This window comes from Watersipora subatra, chromosome 9, assembly GCF_963576615.1.
Source record: "Watersipora subatra chromosome 9, tzWatSuba1.1, whole genome shotgun sequence".
NCBI lineage: Eukaryota > Metazoa > Bryozoa > Gymnolaemata > Cheilostomatida > Watersiporidae > Watersipora > Watersipora subatra.
Window position 1 is genome coordinate 10,531,194 of NC_088716.1, and position 25,138 is coordinate 10,556,331.

The 25,138-nt window shown below is 34.5% G+C and overlaps 2 protein-coding genes across 3 annotated transcripts in view; one reads left to right on the plus strand and one right to left on the minus strand.

The window, feature by feature from the left end:
* Positions 1 to 528: 528 nt before the first annotated feature.
* LOC137403971 (alanine--glyoxylate aminotransferase-like) lies at positions 529 to 22,662 on the minus strand. 2 transcript variants are annotated; one of them, XM_068090115.1, is made up of 11 exons: positions 22,563 to 22,662; positions 20,357 to 20,528; positions 18,534 to 18,612; positions 14,229 to 14,342; positions 13,980 to 14,041; positions 9,502 to 9,602; positions 6,294 to 6,364; positions 2,724 to 2,907; positions 1,790 to 1,955; positions 1,196 to 1,278; positions 529 to 939 (listed from the first exon to the last, which is right to left on the minus strand). In XM_068090115.1, the coding sequence occupies exons 2-11, from the start codon at positions 20,516 to 20,518 to the stop codon at positions 780 to 782; spliced, it is 1,182 nt and encodes a 393-aa protein (XP_067946216.1). In that variant the 5' UTR covers positions 20,519 to 20,528; positions 22,563 to 22,662; the 3' UTR covers positions 529 to 779. The 2 variants fall into 2 exon arrangements, with proteins under 2 accessions (XP_067946216.1, XP_067946218.1); XM_068090117.1 differs by lacking the exon at positions 22,563 to 22,662 and adding an exon at positions 22,409 to 22,427.
* A 340-nt stretch (positions 22,663 to 23,002) lies between these two features.
* The window catches only part of LOC137403968 (circularly permutated Ras protein 1-like), a 41,752-nt gene continuing 39,616 nt past the window's right edge, over positions 23,003 to 25,138 (plus strand). Inside the window, exon 1 of the mRNA XM_068090111.1 lies at positions 23,003 to 23,101. The gene's annotated coding sequence lies outside the window, so the exon portion shown is untranslated. The remainder of the gene's footprint in view (positions 23,102 to 25,138) is intronic.

A 25,138-nucleotide genomic window follows, 5' to 3' on the forward strand; every position in this document is an offset into this window, starting at 1 on the left:
GTGTTATACACCTCCCTCAAAAGTAAGGGCTCCCCATGATACGTACTGCACCTAGTACATTGTAATGGTACATTTTATTGCAGTTAGTAACCACTGAACACACTAAAGTTATTGTAGGTAGCTATAGTTACTAAGGTTAACATAGTATTGTGTTGCTAATTTATAATATGCACAAAACGTATATATTTTAATATTTTCATTTGGGGGTGTTTGCATTATATAATTACTATGGGTTTTTATACCCCTCTAGACGACATTTTTGTCTTACCATGTCGACACTGGAACAAATTAAAATTGTATGGCAATGATGCACTGTAATTGCAAGTATTCGACAAGTGAGCTATATGACTTCAAGGAGGAATAAAGATACTTTTATATAATGTAATATAAGTTAATAATATTATTATATTCTATTGAGGTAGTAATTTAATCAAAGTTGATCTTTGATCAACTTTGATTACATCAGTTACAAACACCAATTTCACGTATGAAAGAAGGTATAAATATTTTCATGCAAATGCTTGAAATTTTTTATTAAAAATCATCTATATTCAATATACTTGTAAAATTGATTTCGAACAGAATGTTTACACAAGTAATACTTTTATCTAATGTAAATAGATGCATTCAAAAGCAGAGTAAAGTATAGACCAACTACACTCGGCATTTCTCTACCTTATTAATAAAACAAAATGGCAACAATAAAAATCAAACTTATTACTAATTTATCAGCTTCGAGCGTTTCAATTTGTCAGAAATAAGAGTTTGTTGGGTGTTTGCTAGAGCCGGCTGGGAGAGTAGCCTTGTAGTTTAAGAGACTCTTGGAAGACTTGAAGGAATTTATCTACATTCTGAAGAGTAGCGTTGTAGCCCATGAGTCCTACCCTCCATATCTTGCCTGCGGTTGGACCGAGACCTCCGCTCACTTCCAATCGATACCTGCTCAATAGACACGTAGAACATTTTGCTCAATCAAACATTTCCCTTTATAACTTATCATTTGTTTTAGTTAATGTGGGTCAGACTTGAAGACGAGCTTGCAAAAAATTTAATAAATTTTTTTAATTATAAATATGTTCCTAAGGTTTGCGATTGTTTTTGATGTTTGAGGTGATCTGACTGCTAGAATGCTTCAAGATTGACAAAATTTGATCTTGATTGACAAAACTTAAAATGACTGATGAACAGCACTTACTTTTTCATGAAATGTGCAGAAACGGCTTTCCAATCTACTCCAGGAGGTACAACAATCGCTAGTATCGTTGGTAGCCTGTGATCCTAAAACACATAAAATGAGATTAGAAAGTAACTTCATATTAACCCATCATACTGACACAGCTTCCTACAATCTTTACTATAGTGAAAGCCGCATCCATCAAACCGTCTCAAGTCATACTAAGAGCATGCGGGAAAAGATCGCTTGATACAAGAAACAAACTCAGATGTTCTTTTTCACAACCAAGCGGGTTATCAACTGGACCACTCGATCATCTTGCTTCATAATAGAATAACCATGCATATGGTCATTAAACAGGACCATCTTTAATGGTGCAAGGTACCGCCAGAGTTGTAGTTTATAATAGAATGGACCACAGGCTTTATGTTGTAGAGAATTATAAGCCAATCTTTGCTCAGCATCCTCTAAATATGTCTATCACAAACTAATTGACAACTCCAGCAGAGTTTCAAAAATCCAAAAGAATAAAACAAGCAGCAAAGAATAGTTTCATAAAAAGCGAAGGTAAAATTTCATGTTGGCTGCTGAAGAATACGAAAATTAAATGATTACAGGTTCAGGGATGAACAACTCCAAGCCTAGACGTCGTACTCCATTTCTAAGACGCTCTGCACAATCTGCGTGTCGCTTCCAAGAGTTGACAAGACCTTCCTCTGCTAAGACAGCCAGACTTTCTCTTAAGGAGTACATGGCTGCTATTGCACCGGTGTGATGGTAGCTGTAACAGTTATTTCAACCAAGGATACCAGAATCTAGAAAAGCTAATAATATCAGTTATATGTCAGATATCTTGTGAGATAACTTAAATTTTATAGAATAAAATTTAATAGTCTATTAAATACCATTTCCACTTTTGTCTCCGCAAGAAAAGATTTAGATATTTGGTCAGTTTGAGAGAAAAAAGGGCTCCTGTACATGTTTGAGCAGTAATAAATTATATATTGCTTTTAACTTAAAGCTTCAGTTTCACGCATCTTTCAAACCTTCAAATGACCCACAGCTACATTAAAGCCCTCTTTTACAAGTTCCTACTCCATGAAACTTAGCCTAATAAATGGTAATGAGGGAAATTATAAAAAACTTGAATCGAGTGCGTAACCTCAGCTAAAGGCTAACACTTTAGAAGTGAAGGTATAAAATCTACTCAATATGAATGGATGAAGAGGTATATTGTAACAAAGTTTCTGTTTCTTGGTGGTCACACGAGTCCTGCCAGCAATATTTGACTCAATGAGATCTATCACATGATGCCAAATAATTATTGTTATGTTGGCCATGCCGCATGGCATACTGGATGCTATGGGTTAAGTTATACATGTATATTAAAACAATTGTGATCAGTGCAGCAAATTCAGCAAGGACTAATGGTTTTATGGTTGCTCATCATTATATTTTTGTGTAATTTTATAGCTTGGTTATAAGGAACTCTACTAAACGGACTCAAAAAATCTCATTGAGTTCATGGAGTGTCAGAGCTGTGACTAACCGTCTTACGGGTGCTCCGTCACACCCCCAATAGTTGGCCAGTGCTTCTAGATCAAAATAGTATGAGACAGGTTTAGACTTTCTGTTGAGGAAACGCTGATAGGCTCGGTCGCTGAAGGAGATTGGAGAGGGAACTGGAGTGGAACTCAGACACTTTTGGCTGCCCGTGTACAGCACATCAATCCCTGAGAAGTGAAAAGAAGTTATTATAACTACTCAGTACCTTTCTTCATAATTACCTTACCAACAGTGCCAAGATACCTCAAGTCATTTCTACAGATGCTAATAGTCTGCAGGTACTTGACACATGTTCACATAAACATTAGAGATTATGTCAGAGATTGTTCAGGACTATTTGTGTTCACCAAAGATACTCTGCATAATTTCAGCTTTTGGTCTGAATAAATCACAAAAGGATCCATTTGATTACTTGGAGAAGAACGTTGGAGAAGCAGATAGCAAGCTAATAGGGAAATGAATGAGTGACATTCCTGTAAGGAGGTATTAATTTTTATTTTACAGTATATTTTTCAGGAGTTGTCACACTAAAATGCAGACATTTTCAGCAACTAAAGGATGAGATGAAGTTATAGTAAAGAAACAAACTGAAAATATGCTTACAATCAAGTAGTAACCTCTCAGAAAATTAAATTTTTCCTTGCAGCTATCAAGTAAATCTGATTTTTCAGCAAATAAATCACCCGTAGGAAACAAAAAAACCACAATGTATTTGTTAATACTGTTAAATATAATATATTATATTATTCAGCAAAACTAGAAGGTCAGTTGTGTCTGACTGACCCTATTTGGACATAACTATTACTTTCAGATTTTGTTTCAGTCATTTATCCCTGAAACGATATCATTGCAAAGAAAGCTGTGTGACCAGCCCTTCAGCTTGCTAATACAGTAGATTCTACAGTTTTGCTGCGTGACCAGCCTTTCAGCTACTACTGCAATAAACTGCTAAATAACAACACTGGAATGAAGGGATTCAGGTAATAGGAGGGTTAGGAGCAAAGCTTCTACTGCGGGTCAAAAACACACAAAAACTATGAAGAACAGCCACAATCCACTTTCCAGTTTTTGGTTCCTTTGATGTTTTGCAACCAGAGACCAACTGTGGTGATTTTCAACCATATAGCCTGTCAGCCTGTGGAGAGGTTTGGAAGTTACTTATACAGTTAAACTCACACTTACAACACCTCAATTAGATAATGATACAAAATCAAAGTTGGTTGTTAGATCTCATTGAGCTCTTTGAAGCCCGAAATAATTTGGGGTTGTTTTTGTACCTGATTCGACGCTTCAGAAAACTCGGCTGCATATATTAATTTTGGCTTTCTCAATTTCAAGATAAGTTGAGATTATGAAGTTTTTGTCCCTGTGTGTGATAAGTTTGAGTATAATTCACAAGCTTCAAGTTAATTAGACTGGTAGTTTGCTAGATATCACCAAAACACTGAGGGCATTTCAATCAGCGAGTCAGCATTTCATACTGACAAAAAAAATAAAAAATGGCTGTTGGCCGGACTGTAATTATTAATGACACACTGATTAGAATTCTTAGTAATAAAAGCTCAAAGATGGACTAAACTAAAAAGCTTCTTCTCTTCAACAAAGTGAGTTTTATACTAAAACTAGGTGTTTTTTATTCATAACAAATATACACACTCTATCAGACTCAGTGTACATATCAAATATACACACTCTATCAGACTCTGTGTACATAACAAATATACACACTCTATCAGACTCTGTGTACATAACAAATATATACACTCTATCAGACTCGGTGTACATAACAAATATACACACTCTATCAGACTCTGTGTACATAACAAATATACACACTCTATCAGACTCTGTGTACATAACAAATATATACACTCTATCAGACTCTGTGTACATATCAAATATACACACTCTATCAGACTCTGTGTACATAACAAATATATACACTCTATCAGACTCTGTGTACATATCAAATATACACACTCTATCAGACTCTGTGTACATAACAAATATATACACTCTATCAGACTCTGTGTACATATCAAATATACACCCTCTATCAGACTCGGTGTACATAATCAATTATGTCTCTTCAGTTACCTTTAATAAAAAATCAATTTTGTGAGAGAGTGGAAAAAATACTGACTCTTTCCTATTTCTGTTCTTTCATTGAATTCTACAAGCTTAAAGCTTCGAAATGATTTCCAGGTAAAAGAGAATTGTGAAACTCTAGGTTTGTAACAGTCGGTGGAAAGTTGTTAATATGATCAGTGGAGCTGCTTTTATGTGCAAAACTAGACTTTAACGTGTTAACTAATTGAAGGCTGTTCGCATAAATTTGAGAATAGCCAGTACAGAGATTAACCTTTTACATTAGTTGGTAGCTTGGTCAGCAGTTGGTAGCTTTTCCCCTCCAACCATAGTCTCCATAGCTTGTAGGGGAATATATTATTATATTACCCTATTAGCTAATAAGAGACTATATTACGTTAAACAGAAAATGAATTAGTGATAGGTGAGGAAGATAACACATAATCCAGTAAGAAGGGTTAATGCGCACACAAAACTGATAGCAGAGGTTCTCATAACATACTGGAGAGGCTGTGCTTAGCCCCCTATCCGCTAGTACCTAAAATATAACAACAATCATACCAATATATTCAAAGTTCACTGTATAACAGTTTGACTTAACACAGACTTTGGAAAGTGTTAGCTTTATATATGTTAAAGTCAATGTGAAAAATCAGTCAGTTTGTAAAATGACTGAAATTTTTAGTCATTTTAAAAATTTGCTAAAAATCAGTCCGGTTATTTGTCATATTGCCTGAAATATTAATAGGAAGTAAAACAAGTCATTTACCTCAAGTAGAGCCTCAACTCTCCCATATACGCATTCTTATATTGTTTAACTTGCTGCTATTTAGTATTTTTGAAAATATAGATTCCTAATAAGTACAACATATGTTGCATAATATTTGATTGAGTATAGGAAAATTATCTACAGTTAAACAGATGTTAATATCATATACTTGAACCAAATGCTTGAATCAGATGCTTGAATGCTAAGATGCTTGGATGAGTTGTAAAGAGTAACTGTTCACCACAGTTACTGATGTGCATTAATTAGAGCCAAACATCAGTGACTGGTAGATTACTGACATTAAAAGCTGCAGCCATTCACAAACCTATATTTTAGCAAAAAATCTATATTTCAGGCTGAGTAGAATTAAATATAAATAAAATTAATTAAATTAAAATAATATAAATTAAATTAAAAGTCGCAGTCATTCACAAATCTATGTTTCAGGCTGAGTAAAATTAAATATGAACTCTTTTTATTTTCTCAGGGCACCAAAATATTGCTTCTTTTTATTAGCATTTTCACTTCATATTAGAGCAAAAGACCTTGCTATGATTCGATTACAACAAAATCTGAACTTTTGAACTTCTGGTACATAGTTAAAAGACTTGAATCTACAAAGTGGTGAATGTCAGTTGTGAAAACCAGCCATTCCAATTGTAAGTATGGGAGGCATAGAACCATGCCCGTACTTACCCCATTTGTCCATGAACAATGGTACTCCTCCAGCACTAGCCACTGAATCTACTATAAGAAGACAGTTGTACCTGTCAAAGAAGGATTCAATGGTGAACAGAAACAAAGTATACTTTAAGTATTCTTATTGATTATTATTGATTATAAGAACATTATTGATGACCTGCTAGTCTCCAGCATACAATAATACTCTTCTACACTTTTACACAAGCTGAAAAACTATTTTACGAATTAGAGCGAAAATGGTAAAAAATGGGTGCAGTTAGAGTTTCGTATTTTTTTAGTTATTCTAACACACCGTGAAACTTGTGACAATAACATTATGATCAATTGACAATTAATCCAGTAAATCAATAAACAACTATCCGTTAAGCACGAAAAAGCATCGTGTTTCATAGAGTTAATAGAATTCATAGTTTCAAACAATGTCATTTAGTGTGTGCATACGCTATACGGTATATGATAACGCCTTAGATCAATACGCCTTGTATAGCTCAGTGGTAAAGTGCATGGACTTTAAACTTGCAGTTGCGATTTCCGTGAGTCCAAATCTATCAGAATGCTAAGTTTCTATTCTAAGATTTTAATAGTTATAGTTGGACATACATAGTTGCGCACAGACACGCACAAAATTTGAGAAATACATGCCATACTTTTCGAACTATAAACCACACCCCTATATAAGCCGCATCTGCTTCATTTTCTAAAAAACGATAATAAAACAATACATAGGCCGCACCTTTGTATAGGCCGCAGAACTCAGGACAGCGCTTTTTAACGCGGCTGCTACTTTGCTGCTTACAACGAACGCCGTTTATTAACCGACGCTTTTTAACCTAGTGCCTAACGAAACAGTACCGTTGGGGTTGTTTCGTATTTTCTTTCACCGCTAGGGCGCACTAACTAGAGATTCTGGTTAATGCGCCCTAGCTGTCAAAGAAAAAGCCACAGAACAGCCACACCCTTATATAAGTCGCATGACTCAAATCATCAAAAAAAAGTAGCGGCTAATAGTCCGACAAGTACAGTGTATAGGTTGTTAATGTATCTTGTTAGGTTCTAGCCAGAATTCTGCAATGATCTTTAAACACTTCCATTTTATGGTTCGATGATACGAGTCAACAGGCACATTTAAAAAGCACCGTTGAAAAAATTTGCACATTGCTCTCCTATGAGGAGTTGTTTGCACCTATCTGTCAATTTCATTGAGAACCTTAATGCCCTCCCTTTGGTTTAAGACAGGTTCACATTACATCACAGTATAGATTAAACAAGCTGCAACAGCCAATCACCATTGAGGAAGTGATGCACATCACACAGATGGTCGTGGATGCTCGGCAAAATATCTGGAAAGTTTGGCATTTGAACTGTCGTCTGACATATCCATGTTGCCTCAGTGAGTCCTCAGTTTACGGTGCACATAATCTATGAATAATTGCTGAGGTGACAGTCCGACAGACTGTTACAGTCATACTTCAACTTACGAGCTTAATGCGTTCCGAGACTGAGCTCGTATGTCAATTTACTCGCATGTTGGAGCAATTCATTTATATATAGAACAATTAAATATATATTGATTGGTTTCCATACTCTAAAAAAAGCAAATAAAACACTCAAAATAAGATATTGTAACAGAAAGAACATGTTGGTTGTTGTCCTTACGTACTACATGCTTTCAAAAAGCAACAAATAAAAAATAATGCAAGGAAATGTGATTAATTAAGATGTAAAATTAAATACATACAATTATTATAGCAGTTAACACTCGCATTTGCCAGGGAGGGAGATATAAGTTATCCTTTGTTACAACATTTGACTTTGATAAATTTGGATTTTATCAAAGTGTTAAAGGACAAACTTAGAAGCAAACCTAAAAGCAAACTTTCATTTTCAACTAAACGTAATTAAAATTTCTTCGGCGTTCATAGTTTGAAGTTTCTCGCTGGTTAGCGAGAAATTTTTCCTTTTTTTTCGCTTTCACGACTAGCCGGCCGTTTTAAGATAAACCTATCTAAGGACGTTTGCCTTTGTCGCCCTTGCAACATGTTGCGATTAGGACGAACACAGGTGTCATCACAAATGGTTAATGCACGACCACTAGCCAGCTTGTCCGAATGTCTATTAAACAGTTTGGATAGATAGCACCGGCCTTTTCACATAGCATCGTTTCAGTTACGCTGTCACCGGCCAATTGTTTGTCCAATGCTATCAGCGGTCGTGAAGATCGCTGCACCGTTTAGAAACTATGGTTAGTCCTTTTGCGAACTAAATGCCCTGAATATAATCCTTCTGTTTGATAATTATGAATGTATTTCTGTCATATTGCCAAGCTAGCTCAATCACGCATACACATTTCACATATTTTTCAATATTTTTCCGTTTAATATCAATTGTTATCATTTGCTTTTTCTTTGTATTATCTTTCATTTTACTGGCAAACTTTTGGTCTACGCACAGTACGTTTAATTCACATAACTCTGCACAGAAAATTGTGCACAAAAAACACGGTGCAACAGTATAACCTGAGCAGTTGAAAAATACAGAGTGATGCTGTTCTCATAAAACACCTCCGGCATACTTGGCAACTGACTCAAGTGCTCGTATCTCAAACATGGCTCGTATGTTAGTGCTAAAACTTGCTTAAAAGCTGGCTCGTATCTCAAGTTTCTCGTACGTTGGAGCACTCGTAAGTTGAAGTATTACTGTATATGCTGTAAATCAATCTTTAGAGGCTATGGCCCAAAAGAAATGCTCTGTGATAGAGGAGGCATGACGTCAGCTTTCCTACCAACTTCCTTTTGTATGACATATAATACTCTAAATTTACATAAAAACAGTAGATATTTTTGTCATTTTACAAATGTTAAAATTTAGCCTAGTTCATTTCCCCACTCTTAGAGTTCAATAAAAAGCCTTAGTGTTTGCCTTCAAAAGTTGTTCACGAAGTCATTCTTTTAAAGAACAGTAGTTAAACCAGAAATAACAGTCTGCGGGCATAAAGACATGCCAAAAATATCAGTAAACATTAACCTATTAATGTTAACATTAACATGTTAAGTTTACCTTATTAACAACTCATTACTGGCTATTAACTTAAAATCCGGTAACTTCTCATTTCAGCGGGCATCGCTAAGTTTAAGCGTGCTAGATCAGACTTTTAGAGTTCACACGTACTGTAGATATTCAGTAGATGACTAGCTAATATTACTTGTGACAAAGGTGTCCGAGGTTGGTGACGGGTTGGAGGAGGCCAGATGAGGATTCTGAGTGGGTGATAAACATCAGTTGAGGCTTGTTAACTGCCAGCGCCTACAATGGATTACACAATGTACTTACTGTGTTGGATTACTGGATGTTACGCCAACGCCAACACCAACGGCAGTATATTAGATCAAATGGAGGAGAGTGGCATTGCCTCACCTCCCGTAAAATTACAAATTATAAAAAACTGGCAATGAAATGGAAAACAACCAATTAAAAAACTTTCATCCGTTCTTCCATCCATCTGGCTATACAAATAAAATATGCCCCAAAAAATGGCTTTGCATTGAAATTGGTAACGCCACTTTTGCAAAGAGGTGCACAAACCATCACACTGCAAGGCTATCTTGCCATACTATAGAATAATTGTGGACATAGTTATTACATCTGGTAATCTTTAATGGCGCAAAAGAAAAATATGTGCCCAGACTTTCGGCACTTGCAAAAATGCTATTGATTACTACTAGCACACTAGAAGACCATGATTAGATGACAGACCACGACGCGTAATGATTATAAGCGCAATTATTTAAAACCGTAGCAAGATAGCTGCAACGCATAGTAGTAGCGCGCTTGGCTTCATATCAGTGTATCCGTCAAATGTATGGGTTTGACTCCTGTGTGGTGCCACCTTTTTTCCTATTGCTGCCTTCAGATGGACGGACACAGCTCTTATTATAGTATAAAATCAGACTACCTGAAGTTACTCGCTTACGTTGCGTAAGTTCATTGGGTAATGGAACTTAGTCTATGACCACTACATAATCTGCCACTGCTTATGAGCTGCTTTACCGTGTGAATGTGTAGCATAGTAAGTGAGAAGTGTTTTGCTATGTCTCGAGCTTTCAAATATATGTATTTGAATTATGCTTTGGCTGGATATACACAGAAATAATCAAACACCATCAATTAAAAGTTAGAATGGTAAATGTTGTTTATTACCCATACAACGTCGAATATCAGCTAGTCCTATATTTTTCAAAGCACGGACAGCGGTGCTGGTCTAAAAATTACATAAACTGATTTGATTATGAGCATGACAAAATAACTCCAAAGTGCATTACCGTTCACTGTAACTATTCAAAATGGTGCTAGTAATTGAGAGAATATTTTAATGTGTCAAATACTATCTGTCTTTTTAGTTTTTTTTACAAAAAACAACTGGTAGATGAATTTTACGTAGTTGAGATTTGTGATACTTCCAGCTAGATGCGTATTGTTTTTCAACAATACGTTTTAGCTATGCCTTGGGCTGTTAAATAGTTGAATTATGAATTGGCTACTCACAAAAATAAACAACGACTTTCATTTAAAAGTTAGAATGGTAAATGTTGTATATTTTTGTTGTGTTTCTGTTTTATACACTGTTGTACATATGAAATAAACTTCCTGAGCATAAAATAAGTTTTTATCACTCGTGCAATGCCAGGCATTCAGTTAGCTTTTTACTATAATAAATGTCCGTCCACCTGAATCCAAGGTTGAGGGTTATGAAAAAAGATTGCATCCTACAGGATTCTCACTTGCAGCATTCGGCTTGGTAAACCCACACACTGATACCTGAGCCCATCATCGCCTTCTGGCAGATTGGAAATTGTCCAGCTAATTATTATCTGTGCTTTATCAGCACACCTGACAATCTCTCACAGTACACTATATATCAGGGTACTAGTATGTATATAAAATGAAGGTGTGTTATAATTTTTGTTTTAATAGTAATAAGAAATTGAATACATCACTAAAAACTTACAGAAAATGAATAATACAAGCTGATTGGTTAACTCTGTATTTCTCTTCTTACACACACAACAAAAACCCAAACCCCAAAACACATGTGAATTGTAACATATGATTCATAACGATGAGTAACAGCTAATTCTAGCCGAGTCTTTCAAGGTTTATCTAGAATCAAGACAGCTTTAAAAGTGAATATTATATATTGATGTACAAATAGATGCGGTGGGTGTTGCTTTCCTAGAATGGAGTTATCTTTTGTCTAATAAGCTGAGAAGGCAACTCCGTAACTAACCAAAACTAAAAAAAATCTGTATTTCAAAATATTTTTACACTAAAAACATGGTTCTACTCATATTTTTGCAAATATTTGATTAATATTTGACTCTGGCTGTTACAAAAGATTCGATTATTAACTTAATTTAAAAATTAATTTTGGAAGTTGGTTAATAACTTTGTAGTTTTTTTTACAGTAACAAGAACAAACTCGTAAACTGAACAGGACACCTCTCTTCAATGGAATCGCCACTTCCAGATAAAGCACTCAACAATAGATGACACCAGGAAAGTAATCAGGGCGTTTGCAAATTTCCCTGAACAAATTTTTAATGTCAAATTTCTAGGAGGAAACATAATTTTTATCACTATCATTTCTATCACTATCACGTTATTTAAGAAGTAACTTTTATATGACCTTGTAACGCATCTTCCAAATCAAATTGCATTATAGACTTTTAAAACAATCAGTGTAGTTTGCCTCACATGCAATCCATAGTTCAATATAGGATCATTAAAGGTTATATTCAAAAATAAAGACAAGCTAGTCACACTCTGCGTCAAATAACTTTTCGCAATCACATGAAAGGTGATATTTGTAAAGATTTTAAAATAGTTTCAGCACTAAAGAGTGTACTTACGCATATAAGGTGCTTTATAATTAACTCACACCGTGACTGCTGCAGCTATTCATCACAAATAATTGGTCAATTTCTACATTTGATGATGTCACTGAAAAGTGGACGGGACTTCGCATTGGTCTCAAAAAGACCAAGATGTTGAAAGTTGTATTGCAATAAGGAATTTTTTGATATGTTTTTATTTCATCATAGATGTTTATTTCTTTAAGAGCAAGGAGTGTAGAGGTAGCACACTAGAATGCGGTAGCCAGCAGTATGCAGTATGTCAGCAATTCCATTCTAGCAATGGGAAGCCAAAAACATGATCTAGACTTAAACTGATAAGTCGCTGGAAAGAGGCATAGTTATACTGCCAGTATGGTCGGTGGCTGACTCCAACTGCCTGCAAAGAACCTTGCTATCAAGCCATCCCTGTTGTCTGATTTTTCAACAAATATCTTATAAATTGCCTGAAAAGCATTTGAAGAATAAATTTTACAAAAACAAAAGATAATTTTGTTTCGTTGAATGCTGATGTTTCAGCATGTTAATTACATGCTGAAAGTTACAGCTCACTCCTATCTACTTCAACATAATTTGTGCTCCTTAGGTCAGATCACTGTCAGTATTGTTTAAAATAATCTAGAAGCCAGACCTTGTCAACTAAATACAATATGTATTAGCAAATGAAGGGAAACCAGTTAACCTGTGACACCAGGCTGTCAAGTAAAGCATAACAAACACCGACAGCAGGCTGATATTCCCATCATCCCCTAATCTCTCCTCAACACACCCCCAATTTCTAATGTGGCAAGCCTGGGCTCTTTGTGTTGGAGAGTTTGCATTTTAAGATTATCTCTAGTGGTGTTATTCGCTCTTTGACCAGGCATACTAAGAATGTGGAGTAATTTGGATGCCAGCTGGTCAGTTACAGAGAAGATAAGAGTTGGAGTGCTTCAAGGGAAAGTAGAATATAGATGATAAGCAGACATATTTGATGCCCATTGCAGGGAGCCAGCGTATATAGTGTGATAAATGTATTCAGACCTCTAAATACAAAAATAAACATTCTTTATGAAGTTTAAAGTTCAATGGTTTGATTATATTGATTGTACTACTCAGCAAGAGGCCAGACGTTATGCTACAAAGTGGCTATGATTAAAATTTAGAATTAGGGGTATATGTTATAAATTCAGTTCATGATTTCTACAGCGATTGCAGGCATCTAAATATAAAGCAGCAGTTTCGAAGTGGGTGATATAACTTATACAATTAAATGTGCTTAAAACTGGATAAAATTGGTTTCACATGGTGAATAAACTTTTGAGCAAAGCACTACGCAGCTCCAAGTAAATTTTAACTTGAATTGGTTCAATTTAGCAAATTTAACTCAGATCGTTTTGATCACATAACATTTAAAATTTAATCAGAAAAAAATTATGATTTTTTTTCCAAAAAAAATCCAAAATAATTCAGATTTTATTTATCTACATCGATTTTTTATATTTACAATTTTCTTTGATGCAAATGAGTTTTTTGCTCATTTTTTGCTCTTGTAAATAATCTTTGTACAGCGCATCAGAATGCTGGTGAACCCATTTTTCAGTATCAGTGACTTACATGCTTTAATTTGACAAATTCTTATACTTTTTTGCAGTTATATAAAAGTAGTAGAGTAAGGTAGTGGAGTAGTGCTAGAAGTTTCACACCAAGTGTGAATGTAATCCTGCTAAAGATACAACCATCTGAACAAACAGGAGTTAGTAAGTGGTCTAAAGTTTGGTTATTTTCATACCCTTTCAATTTCATCATGTGTAAAAGCCTTTCCTTGTTTTTCAATGATTACAGGGCATCCACCTAAAACAAACATGAACTTATCATTCACAGAGACAAAAATTAGCCTATTCATGCATTGCTCAGTGTGCCATGGTAAAGAGTACAATAGTATGGATATATACCGTAACTTTGTGCTTTGCGATGCAGCCATTTTATGGTTCAGAGAGGCAAAAAACCAAAAGATTCAAAAAACAACCAAAGAGTTTACCGTGTCGCCGAACCATCTCAGTAAAGCGACTGCCCCAGATTCCGTTAGTTGCCACGAGCACCTTGTCTCCTGGCTCCACCATGTTACCACATGCCATCTCCATTGCTCCATGTCCTACACAACAAAGATATTGTACCCATAAAATTTGTAATTTGGCAATATCATCAGTGACATAGCTAAGGTGAAAATTTTATTTAATATCCCTATTTTTCTTTTCTTTATTGTGTGGAATGATTTAGAAAACATTTTTATTTAAAGTAAATTATTAATAATAAATTAATATATATAGGCATATACATATATATTCCAACAACAAGCTTAACATCACACTTCTAGAACATAGTAAAGTGGTTCTTCTTTTTGTATCGATATGAAAAAGCAAACACGCTACAAAACATCTTTTTCGTAGCTTTCGCTGTATAGCTAAGTATAGTTGTATAGCTAAGTATAGTTTTATAGCTAAGTATAGTTGTATAGCTACATGTAACCTTCACAATGAGTAGTTATGAATTTGAAAGGCTTATATATTTGTGGTTGTAGTGATAGCCATTGAACAAACATGTAGATCGTATAATCAATGATTTAATAGTCAAAGCATATTGTCATCAATCTACTAATTATACTTGTCAAATTATAATTAGTAGATTGTTACTAATTATAATCTGACATTACGGTTATAATTTTGTAGATCTGTTACTACAAAACATGATCTGCTGTAAGTAGTTGTGTAAAATACAAAATCATTTCATAGAATTCATAGAACTACTGTGCATTATTTCATAGAGCTACCAATTCAGTAAGATATTGAAAAGCCTGGTCCACATTGGTCGACAATCCGGAGAAAAAGACATGAATATACGTCTATGAAAATGTTTGAATGAGCCAAACATCTTCATCTCAACATCCATCAAGATAAAGATCAAGGAGACATTCTCATGATGAAGACATAAGCACAAAGAGATCATTCACTATACATAAGGACTGACAATACTGAGTCAGCTAAGGCAGCAACTCAATGACGGCCATCTAAATACCTTGATAACCTAGTTGTTTATAGTTCTCTGTCATTCTGAGATGTTCCAGGCATGATTATGTTACTATAACCTTAAATGAGCATCTTTGTTAGCTCCAACCCACAAAACCCGACATCCTCAGTTTTACATCAATGTGATCTCATTTCTATTAGAATACTGTTGGATTCTCTATCTACACATATGGGGCACACAATTGGGATACTCATTAGAAGTTTTGGCTCATATCTCACACTCTTCATAGTTTAAGGAGAAACCAACAATAAAGTTATCTGTCATTATGAATAACTCTATAGTTATGGATAACTCTGTAGTCATGGATAACTCTAGAGTTATGGATAACTCAATAGTAATGGATAATTCTACAGTCATGGATAACTCTATAGTTATGAATAACTCTCTAGTTATGGATAACTCTATAGTTATTGATAACTCTATAGTTATTTATAACTCTATAGTTATGGTTAACTCCATAGTTATTTATAACTCTATAGTTATGGTTAAATCTATAGTTTAAGGAGAAACAGTAGTTTGGCCTTCATTGGGGTAAGAGAAGAGGAAAGAGTCTCTTGACAATGAATAAGTGCATGCTTGGCAGTACATGAGCGAAAAGCGTTGCCTGAGATCTTTATGAATACTTCAATGTTTTAGGCTAAGGAACTGAACTATTGCCTTATAACAAATGCATTCAGTTTATGCACTGGATTCATTCGCGAGTCTTCGCTAGAGTAGCTACTAGTTAAAACACATTGCTGAAAGCAGCAAGTATAAGATAACTCTATAGTTATTGATTACTCTATATATATAGATAGTTCTATGTTTTACAGGTAACTCTGTTTCATTTGTGATTCTTTTATAGAATAGTTACTATTTGCAACACATCAGTGAAAACAGCATGTAGAAGATAACTCTATAGTTATGGAAAACTCTATAGTTATGGATAACTTTATGTATATAGATAATTCTATGTTTTATGGATAACTCTATGTTTTATTCGTGAATCTTCTATAGAATAGTTACTATTTGCAAGACATCAGTGAAAACAGCACATAGAAGATAACTCTATAATTATGGATAACTTTATCATTATGATAACTATATGGTTATGGATAAATCTATAGTTATGGATAACTCTATAGGTATGGATAACTCTGTAGTTATTAATAATTCTATGTATATTTATAATTCTATGCTTTACAGGTAACTCTATGTTTATATAGTTATGGATAACTCTATAGGTATGGATAACTCTGTAGTTATTAATAATTCTATGTATATTTATAATTCTATGCTTTACAGGTAACTCTATGTTTCATTCGTGAATCTATAGAATAGTTACTACTTGCAACGCATCAGTGAAAACAGTATGTAGAAGATAGTTACCCGTAACTATAGCACTGCAGTTACAAGTAACTATATAGTTACGGATAACTCTATAGTTATGGATACCTCTATAGTTATGGATAACTCTCTGTTTATGGATAACTCTATGTTTATCGCACATATCATTCCATGATACGTATTTTTCCAATATTTTACGACAAGCACATAGAGTATACGTAGGGGAGCTGAAAGTGTTCTATATATTTAATAGCTTTTGTGACTAACAAACGCACTTCAAAGCTTGAAATATTTCACCCTTTTCTTAAAAGTATGAACATAAAGTGAATATGCTGCTTACAAATATAGATGCCTTATGATTCATAAAACTAGAAGTTCAGAATGCAACCTTGAAACCTTACTGGACTACTTATTCACAGAACTAATTATGAATAATGGTATTTGTGTATTCAACAATTAGCTATATTAGCGAGTGGTAGCTGTTTCTATATCTATATTAGTAACTCCCACTTTCTATTGCGTGGGTCTGTCACTCTAAGCAAATACTCCATACAAAAATTCCACATGTTTGTGCCATTTTAGCCAAACTTTTACGCACACCTCTGTGCCTTCTGTCAGGTCTTCACACGCATATACTCTGTGCTTTCTGCCAAGTCACTAAAAATATTTGGTTTCAACACACCATCTGGTTCCTGAGAATCAGCTTCTTAAACATCCACCTGCAGTCTATCTGATTGATAATAAAAGATATCCCAGGCATCACTGGGCTTACTGCTAGTTATTAATAAACTAATAACGTCGCAGACGACCATCCTTGGTGATTTTAGATGCAAAATGCTTGGAGATATGTTGAGCCTATAGAAAAATATTTGGTATCCTGTGCAGTAGGTCACAATAATAGATTTATATTCCATAGCTGATCCATACCTCTCTTTATTAGTTGCAGATGAAAACAACCTTTCACTGAGTATGTTTCTGAACTTCGACAATCTGAAAGTTGTTTTGATTAGCCACTAGACAATCAATCTTTTGACAACAGACTAAGAAACAGACCGTTTCAAGAAGTTTTTTGTAACCATGGCAACAATAACGTTTTCTTTTATTTACATTCAAAGCGTGTGCTCGTATTTTAGTTGACTGTTTATCATGTCTGTTGCAAGTCACACACAAGGCGTAAAATACCTGGTTTTGAGCTGATTTCAGTAAAAAATACCAGATGCTAAAAAGTTAATAAAAATATTTGGTTTCAAAAATTCCATCTGGTTCCTAAGATCCAGCTTCTTAAACACCCACCTGCTGGTTATCTGATTGATAATAAAAGGAATCCCGGGCATATATCTGGCTTACCAATAGTACATACTTTATATTTGTTTAACAATAAGCTATATATTGTAAATAGAATTTTGTCTTATATTTGTCTATTCCCCACTTAATACTTAAGACTACTAGAGGTAGAAAAACCCATAGAGATAGAGATATACCCATAGTTATATATTTAAAAATAATGTTGATGCCAGGTACTTGTAGTGTATTTTATTTTCTCATGTAAAATATTACAAACTGAGTTGCAAAGGTTAAAAACAGAAAATTTAAAACTTTTTTATTTAGTATTTTGATGAAAGGTATTTATGGAGTTAAAGAAAAATAATATTTGTGAGTTTATATATTTGAGAAATGATTCTTGCATTACGATTTGTATTAAATATCGCTAAAACTCTGTTATGTCTCCAAAAAAACCTATGAATGAATTAAAATTATACTCATTTCATTGTGAACACGAAGGTGCAGATAGTTCTGCTATTCAAACCAGCCATTTTAAGCAGAGTAAAGATAGACCTGGTGAACCAGAATACAGTATACGCATCTTCGACTAAAGACGAGTTCAAACATGACAAATTTTCAGATCATATTGGACAGGCTCTGAGCAACTCACCAGTTGCTGTGGCAGCGAGTGTCATCTTGTTCTGAGTTTGGAACAAATACTGTATCCCTGCCTTGCACTCATCCATTATCTGTGGAGAAACAGAGAGGCAGGAGTTGAATAATTTCCACCGCCATATACAATTACCAAAGTTGCAAATAGAGCTTCGGTTAATTCAACACATATCGATATGAACAACGGTTGGTATCACTTTATACCGCAATCTGATAAAGGAATAATTACGCTTTAGGGTTATGCTTGATATGGACAATTACAACCGGCTTTTAAAAGCTCTAATGCCGAGATGATAAAAGTGATTTTAAATATTTGCTGTTTAAAATACTAAAATTCCATCTCCAATTTGTTTGAGCATCCATTACATTTCTATTTCTCTAAAAGACCATTTCACCCTATGCTAGATACCAACAACTTGCCAATTTATACTATAGAACAAAGTTATTCAAAAAGAACTTCTTCTTCAACCCAAATAATTTACTTTTTTGTTTAATGATCTACTTTGAAAGGCATTTACTAGTGTAAATAAAGTCAATACCTATCTATATATAGTTGGTGGTTTTAGGAGAGATATTATTGACAATCTCATGCTGGTACATATAGAGAACCTGTAAGATAATAATGATGGATGTAAATTCATATTAGTCTAGGCTGCTAATATGTAATTTTGTTGTAAACATCAGGTATGTTGAAACACACTCAGTTTTTGTATCAGTGATTAGAATAATGGCGGGAACATTGAATTAAAACACAGCAGATACACCGGAGAACAGACTCAAGGAAAAATTGGAATATTGATGTCAAGATTTCAGACTTTATACAATTAATGTGTTTATTCATAAACATGTTTATTGTTCACTATTAGCTTACGATGAGGATAAATACTGCTTATTTAACTAGAGTTATTTTTTCTTAAACCTTGTCAATAGAACTAACCAACCTAGAACTTTGCCTATAAAACTAACAAAACGAATTTCACAAAAAAATAGAAACGCAATGTAGTTCCTAAATAGTCTATAACTTTACAGACTCATGAGCTTGAGATAATAATGGTTTTAAAATGTTGTTGGTGTTATTGTGGCAAAGCAGCAACGTTTTACAAGTTGATAAACTAATTTACATTTTATAAAAATAAGTTTCGTAAAACTGTCAATGAAAATATTTTTGAAAATTTTTTTTAAAAATAGTCTCAGAGGGAAAACCTTTTTTAAAATTTTTTCCCTCTGAGCAATGCGACAAGTCATCGACAGGTAAAATAGCTTATGCAGAAGAGACAGTGTTCTTCTCTACCTTAAAAACAAACAGCATAAAAACAATCGCAATGAAAGCCTACTCTGTATATATATTAAACCATGGTTAAACTGTCACACATCTAGAAATGGATGGTGCAATGAAAGGCGTTTTGAATCTGCCACACCCAAGCTCGTTTTTGTTAAAATCTTTGCTTATTTCAGTTGAATTCAGCATTTACTTTTAGCTATTTTAATTTTAATCTAGACTCAGAATAACACTGTTTGCAACTTAACCCATTCGACGCAAAGGGTCATTTATCTGTAATCTTAAAACTAAGAAGATTTTGGAACTGTCTTCTTCCAAAATTTTATCACATTGACCAGATGCATTTGACCAGATTTATCCTTGTAAACATAGGTCGCATCTAGCTCATGAAGGTATCGATTATAACTTCTTATTGATCACTATTCTTAGTTAACAAGAAAAAACATAGAAGTACCAGGATTGATGAAGCACCAATGTTCGTATCTTAACATCAACAACAACCAGCTGCTACACATTGATGATGGAATGAGTGAGCTTCTTACCTGCACAAACTCACTATGTAGGTGTCCAAGCAAGGGTAGACTTCCAGCAGCAAGAACCCTGGGAGAAGAGCTTGATGGTCCCGGCCCCATGAGTACCTTGTGCGGCACCGTAATAGGTCTAAGAAGGACTTCTGGAGCAGCTGAGACCGACTGGTAATGCATCCTGGAGCAACTGCAGTACAAGTACACAAAGAAACTGATCAACAAATGTTTATATTGGGTTAGTTACTTTAGCGAAAGTAGCTAACCAAGATTAGCAGGCCAACAGTACTAAGAGTATGTGCCACTGATACTTGTAACTATTATCACTAACAACTGTTGACACAAGTAATTAATAAGAGTGATAACTACTAATGCATATAGTTACTAAAACTAATCACTATTAATACTAAAGACCACTGACAATTACAAACCTCATTTATAGTTACTAAAAATAAAGACTGCAAGGATTATAAACTGCTAACGCTAAGAATTAGTAACTAACAACTAATAATTACTAACAACAATGACTATCGAAACTAGTAACTACTAACAACAATGACTATTGAAACTAGTAACTACTAACAACAATGACTATCGAAACTAGTAACTACTAACAACAATGACTATTGAAACTAGTAACTACTAACAACAATGACTCAAAACTAGTAACTACTAACAACAATGACTATTGAAACTAGTAACTACTAACAATAATGACTATAGACACTAGGAACTACTAACAATAATGACTATTGAAACTAGCAACTACTAACAATAATGACTATTGAAACTAGGAACTACTAACAACAATGACCATTGAAACTAGTAACTACTAACTACAATGATTATTGAAACTAGGAACTACTAAGCTTGAAAAGTATTACTACAAAAACTACTAAAAATATTACAACAGAAACCAAAGTAGCTCGTTATTTCTGCCAATGATAACCTTTAGTTCTTTGAACTTGTTTAATTAAAAGTTTGTAAACACAAGATGTTGTCAAATCGTAACTCAAATTACTTTCTCAAGTTTAGTTGTTTTAAGTGCATATACCCTAATGTCATTAAATCATTGATCAAAAAAATTCAGTGCTCAACCATCATGCTCCTTTACTAAATGTCATTCAGTAATAGCTGAGAAGTCTTTGAAGTTATTTGACAATTTTGCACTAATTTTTTTAACTTCTTGAACATAGCAAGACAATATTATTGGATCAGCGAATTTATTCCTGATACACTAATATGGCACGAGGAATAAAAAAAGTTGCAGTTAGTTTTACTGTGTGACGTATTCTAGTAACAGCCCTGGGTCCATGTTGTGGTAGAACTTTAGAGAAACCAACAGTGTAATAATTTGCAAAAAACATCACATATATCATTAATATTAATGCAAATAGTATAAAGGATATCACCATCTTAAGCTTTATTCTTAAAAAGAACCCTAAAAGCAGCCAACCAGTTTGAGGTTAGAAAAAAGTTGCAAATTTTTGATGTGGTTTTTGAAATGCAATGTAGTTTATCTTTCTATCCATGTAGCATAAGTAGTTGCCATTCTTTGCAAACAATCACAACAAAATATTACATAAATATGGAATCGATCTAAAAAATAAAGCATCATTGCTGTAAGCTAGAGATTAGCAACAACAGGCTTAAAAATGTAGATTTTCTGCCCACTGAGCAGAAATCGTGTACAGCATATGCCTACAATCAGCACAGTTGCCATAATGCCATTCCTGTAGGATAAAAGGTCCTGATGCCAAAAGCACTTATCGTCCTTTTCTAATGTGAAATTTAAAGAACATACTTTTTAAAATAGCATGCTTCACTGAAAGTTTTTTGTCATGGTATTATAGCCAACCACAATTAGCTATTAATGCAACAGTTTGACTAAGCTTACAGCTTTTAAGCTAAAGTTTCTGGTAGCTAAAATAAGTTATAAGAGCTGTTTATTTTTGTCTCTGTTGCAGTTTGACAGTGAGTTCTTTCTCGTAAGGTAGCTGAGAGAGCATAGGTAAGTAAACTAATGATAGTTTTTTATGAAACCATTCACTGTCTTTGGTGACCACTTACCTTATTGTGCGCAAGCCAAAACATATTTTTGTTCTACTAATTTGTAGTGTTCTCATAAACATGCCAGCTAACTTTTGATTTCGTGTAAGAATAACATTTTACAGTTGCACAGTAACCTTTTGAGCGAAGCATAATTGATGATTAAAACACATACCCTTGTCAATGGGCGTATATGTAAGCGATTCGACTGGTTAATCGATTATACGTTTGTCTCACTGGTAGTGTCATTCGTGAGTGAAGTTTTATTCATATATGCTGACCTCTCACGCCTGATTAGCGCAGAACATGTGTAAAACAAGCATTTCCTATTTTCGTTCTTGATAAACTTGATGGCCAGCGCCCGAGATGTGCATAAAGTAAAATTGTCACAGCTACATTTTCTTCAATCACGTTTTCGGTTCAAGCACAAGCCTCGTCAGTCGGTAGGCGCTCGTTTGGGCCTCGGCAAATAGTTGAGTACTTAGTAAATGACCTCTTTAATACTCAGAGTTTATTGTGTATAAGTTACAAATCTAAAGACATACTTGGGATTTTCCCTATGGTTGGAGTTCCTACTATTAGACCAATCAGAAGCGGCGTAATCGACGCGATATGGCGGAACTGAATATAGAGCTAAAATAAACAACAACCCAAGACAACTTTTGCAAAATCGTGAATCGATAAAAAGACGAGTTACTGACGGCAAGATAATAGGTAGTAAGACTGTCAATTTTCTAGTAACATAAATTTGTCTGTTTGGTACACGCCTGGATTTTATGACTTTGCAAGTCAACGTTACTCCTATCCTTTTGTGACATTTGTTGTGCCATTCTCAGCGGTCGTCTAAAAGTGGAACACGTATTACTTGCATTTGAGAAGTGACTTGTTAATTGATTGTTATAAATGATTGTTATTCGAATTATGCCTTTTGAATCATTAAAAAATCAAGCCCTCAAACATCATAGATACCTATTTAGCTCAACTCTCATGCATAAAAAGACAAGAAATTAGTGAATGGCTTGTTTATTTAAAGGTTGGTTTAGCGCATATGGTTCTTGGTGCATTTTTTATCGTTTTATTGTCTGCATTGTACTAGATTTCAGTTTTCGCTTTGTTAGCAGGTATCACTTAAAATTCATTGATTCAGAACTATACTACATTGATGAATTGTAATTGTTAATGATACCTCTGGTAAATACACTTTTTGTATATTTTCATATTTTATTATAAAGCCTTTAGGACTATCCTGTATTACGGTTAGTCTGTATGACTGTTCCTTCAGCATTAAAAGGCACGTTGCACTTGCAAGTATTGGCATACTGTGCTGGATTAACTGTTTCAAAACTGCACAATTTAGTCCATAACCATCACAATAGATGTGTATACCGCGTGCGTGTTATGAATTGTACGTTAATAAACATTGCACACCGTGCATGGTAGGAAAGCTAGAGAACCGAAAGCATTCATCTTGCTTCTATGTTGATCTCTGGAGGGGTGGGCATTCACCTGCGCTCCTGTCGATTTAATTACATCAACACTTAACTAGTAGGTTACTGCAAAACTTTAGTAAGCTGATATTATGTGAAGTCCAGAATTGGCTGTTTGTTATTGAAAACATTGCAAAGTAACAGAGCAAAAGTGATTTGCCTGAGCACAGTTGGGTTAATGATTACCGAAGATACTCAAATTTGTTACAAGGACCTAACATGAACGTACTTTGCCTTACTCTTTCAGATACCTTATGACGACAGGGCAAGTTTTCAAACTGGTGCCCAAGACCTAGATAGCCTAAATCATGACTACCAGCGTGAAAACTTTTTAAACTATGACAAAAATACAGTACTCATGCATTTATGTAACGGAAGGTGCACTAATATGACCTTCAGAGCTATATAATGCGGTCAACTAATCTGGAGTGTCATGTCAGAATAAACCTACTAGTAAAAATCTTTACTCTAATAAAAGGCCATGTCTGTACGTTTTTCTGTTAGAACCAGGGTTGAGGCCTACAAAAAATATTGCATCGCACCGGATCTGAACTCATTGTTTATATATAGACAATACTTATTTGTACAGACTTACAATAGCATGAACTCGAAGTAGCTACTTAGTATAGGTCCCCTTAGTTTAAAAGTTTAGTAATTCTGCTTTTAAAAGATTGAAGTATACTCATGTAAGTAGGCAGTATGCTTTTCAGGGTTTGCTGTTTCTATTTACTGGGTTTCTAGGCTTCAAAAGGAGTTTCTTCTACTCCAAATCAGAAAAACAGTAAAATCTGACCAGGTTCGACACCATTTTCCTTCGCAAATGTGTATGAAAGCATTTGCAGTGAGACCATTATTCGACATAACAGAAACGCTCGCCACGGATAGATTTAAATCAATAATACTCTGTTAAGCTCTGTCCAGTTGTTAAGCTTCGGTTTTACCTATGGAGGTAAAAGGAGTTCAGCACATTTCATCACACTCTCATGCGGGTATATTATAACTACTACTGCCAACAATAGCTTGCTCATACTACGATTATGAGATAATTATATTATTATCTATATTATTACTTCACTCATTAAATAACTGAATCTACTGATTGTGCAGCTGCCCACTACACCTTCCTAGACTCTTGCCAACCTTCCTTGCCAACCTCTTCCTAGACTTAGGTTTTCTAGCATAAAAAAGTTTTTGTCGTCCATGCTACCTTTGAAGTAACATTGTAGAGCCGGTTGTGAATTCTGTTGCCATTTTGTAATATAGG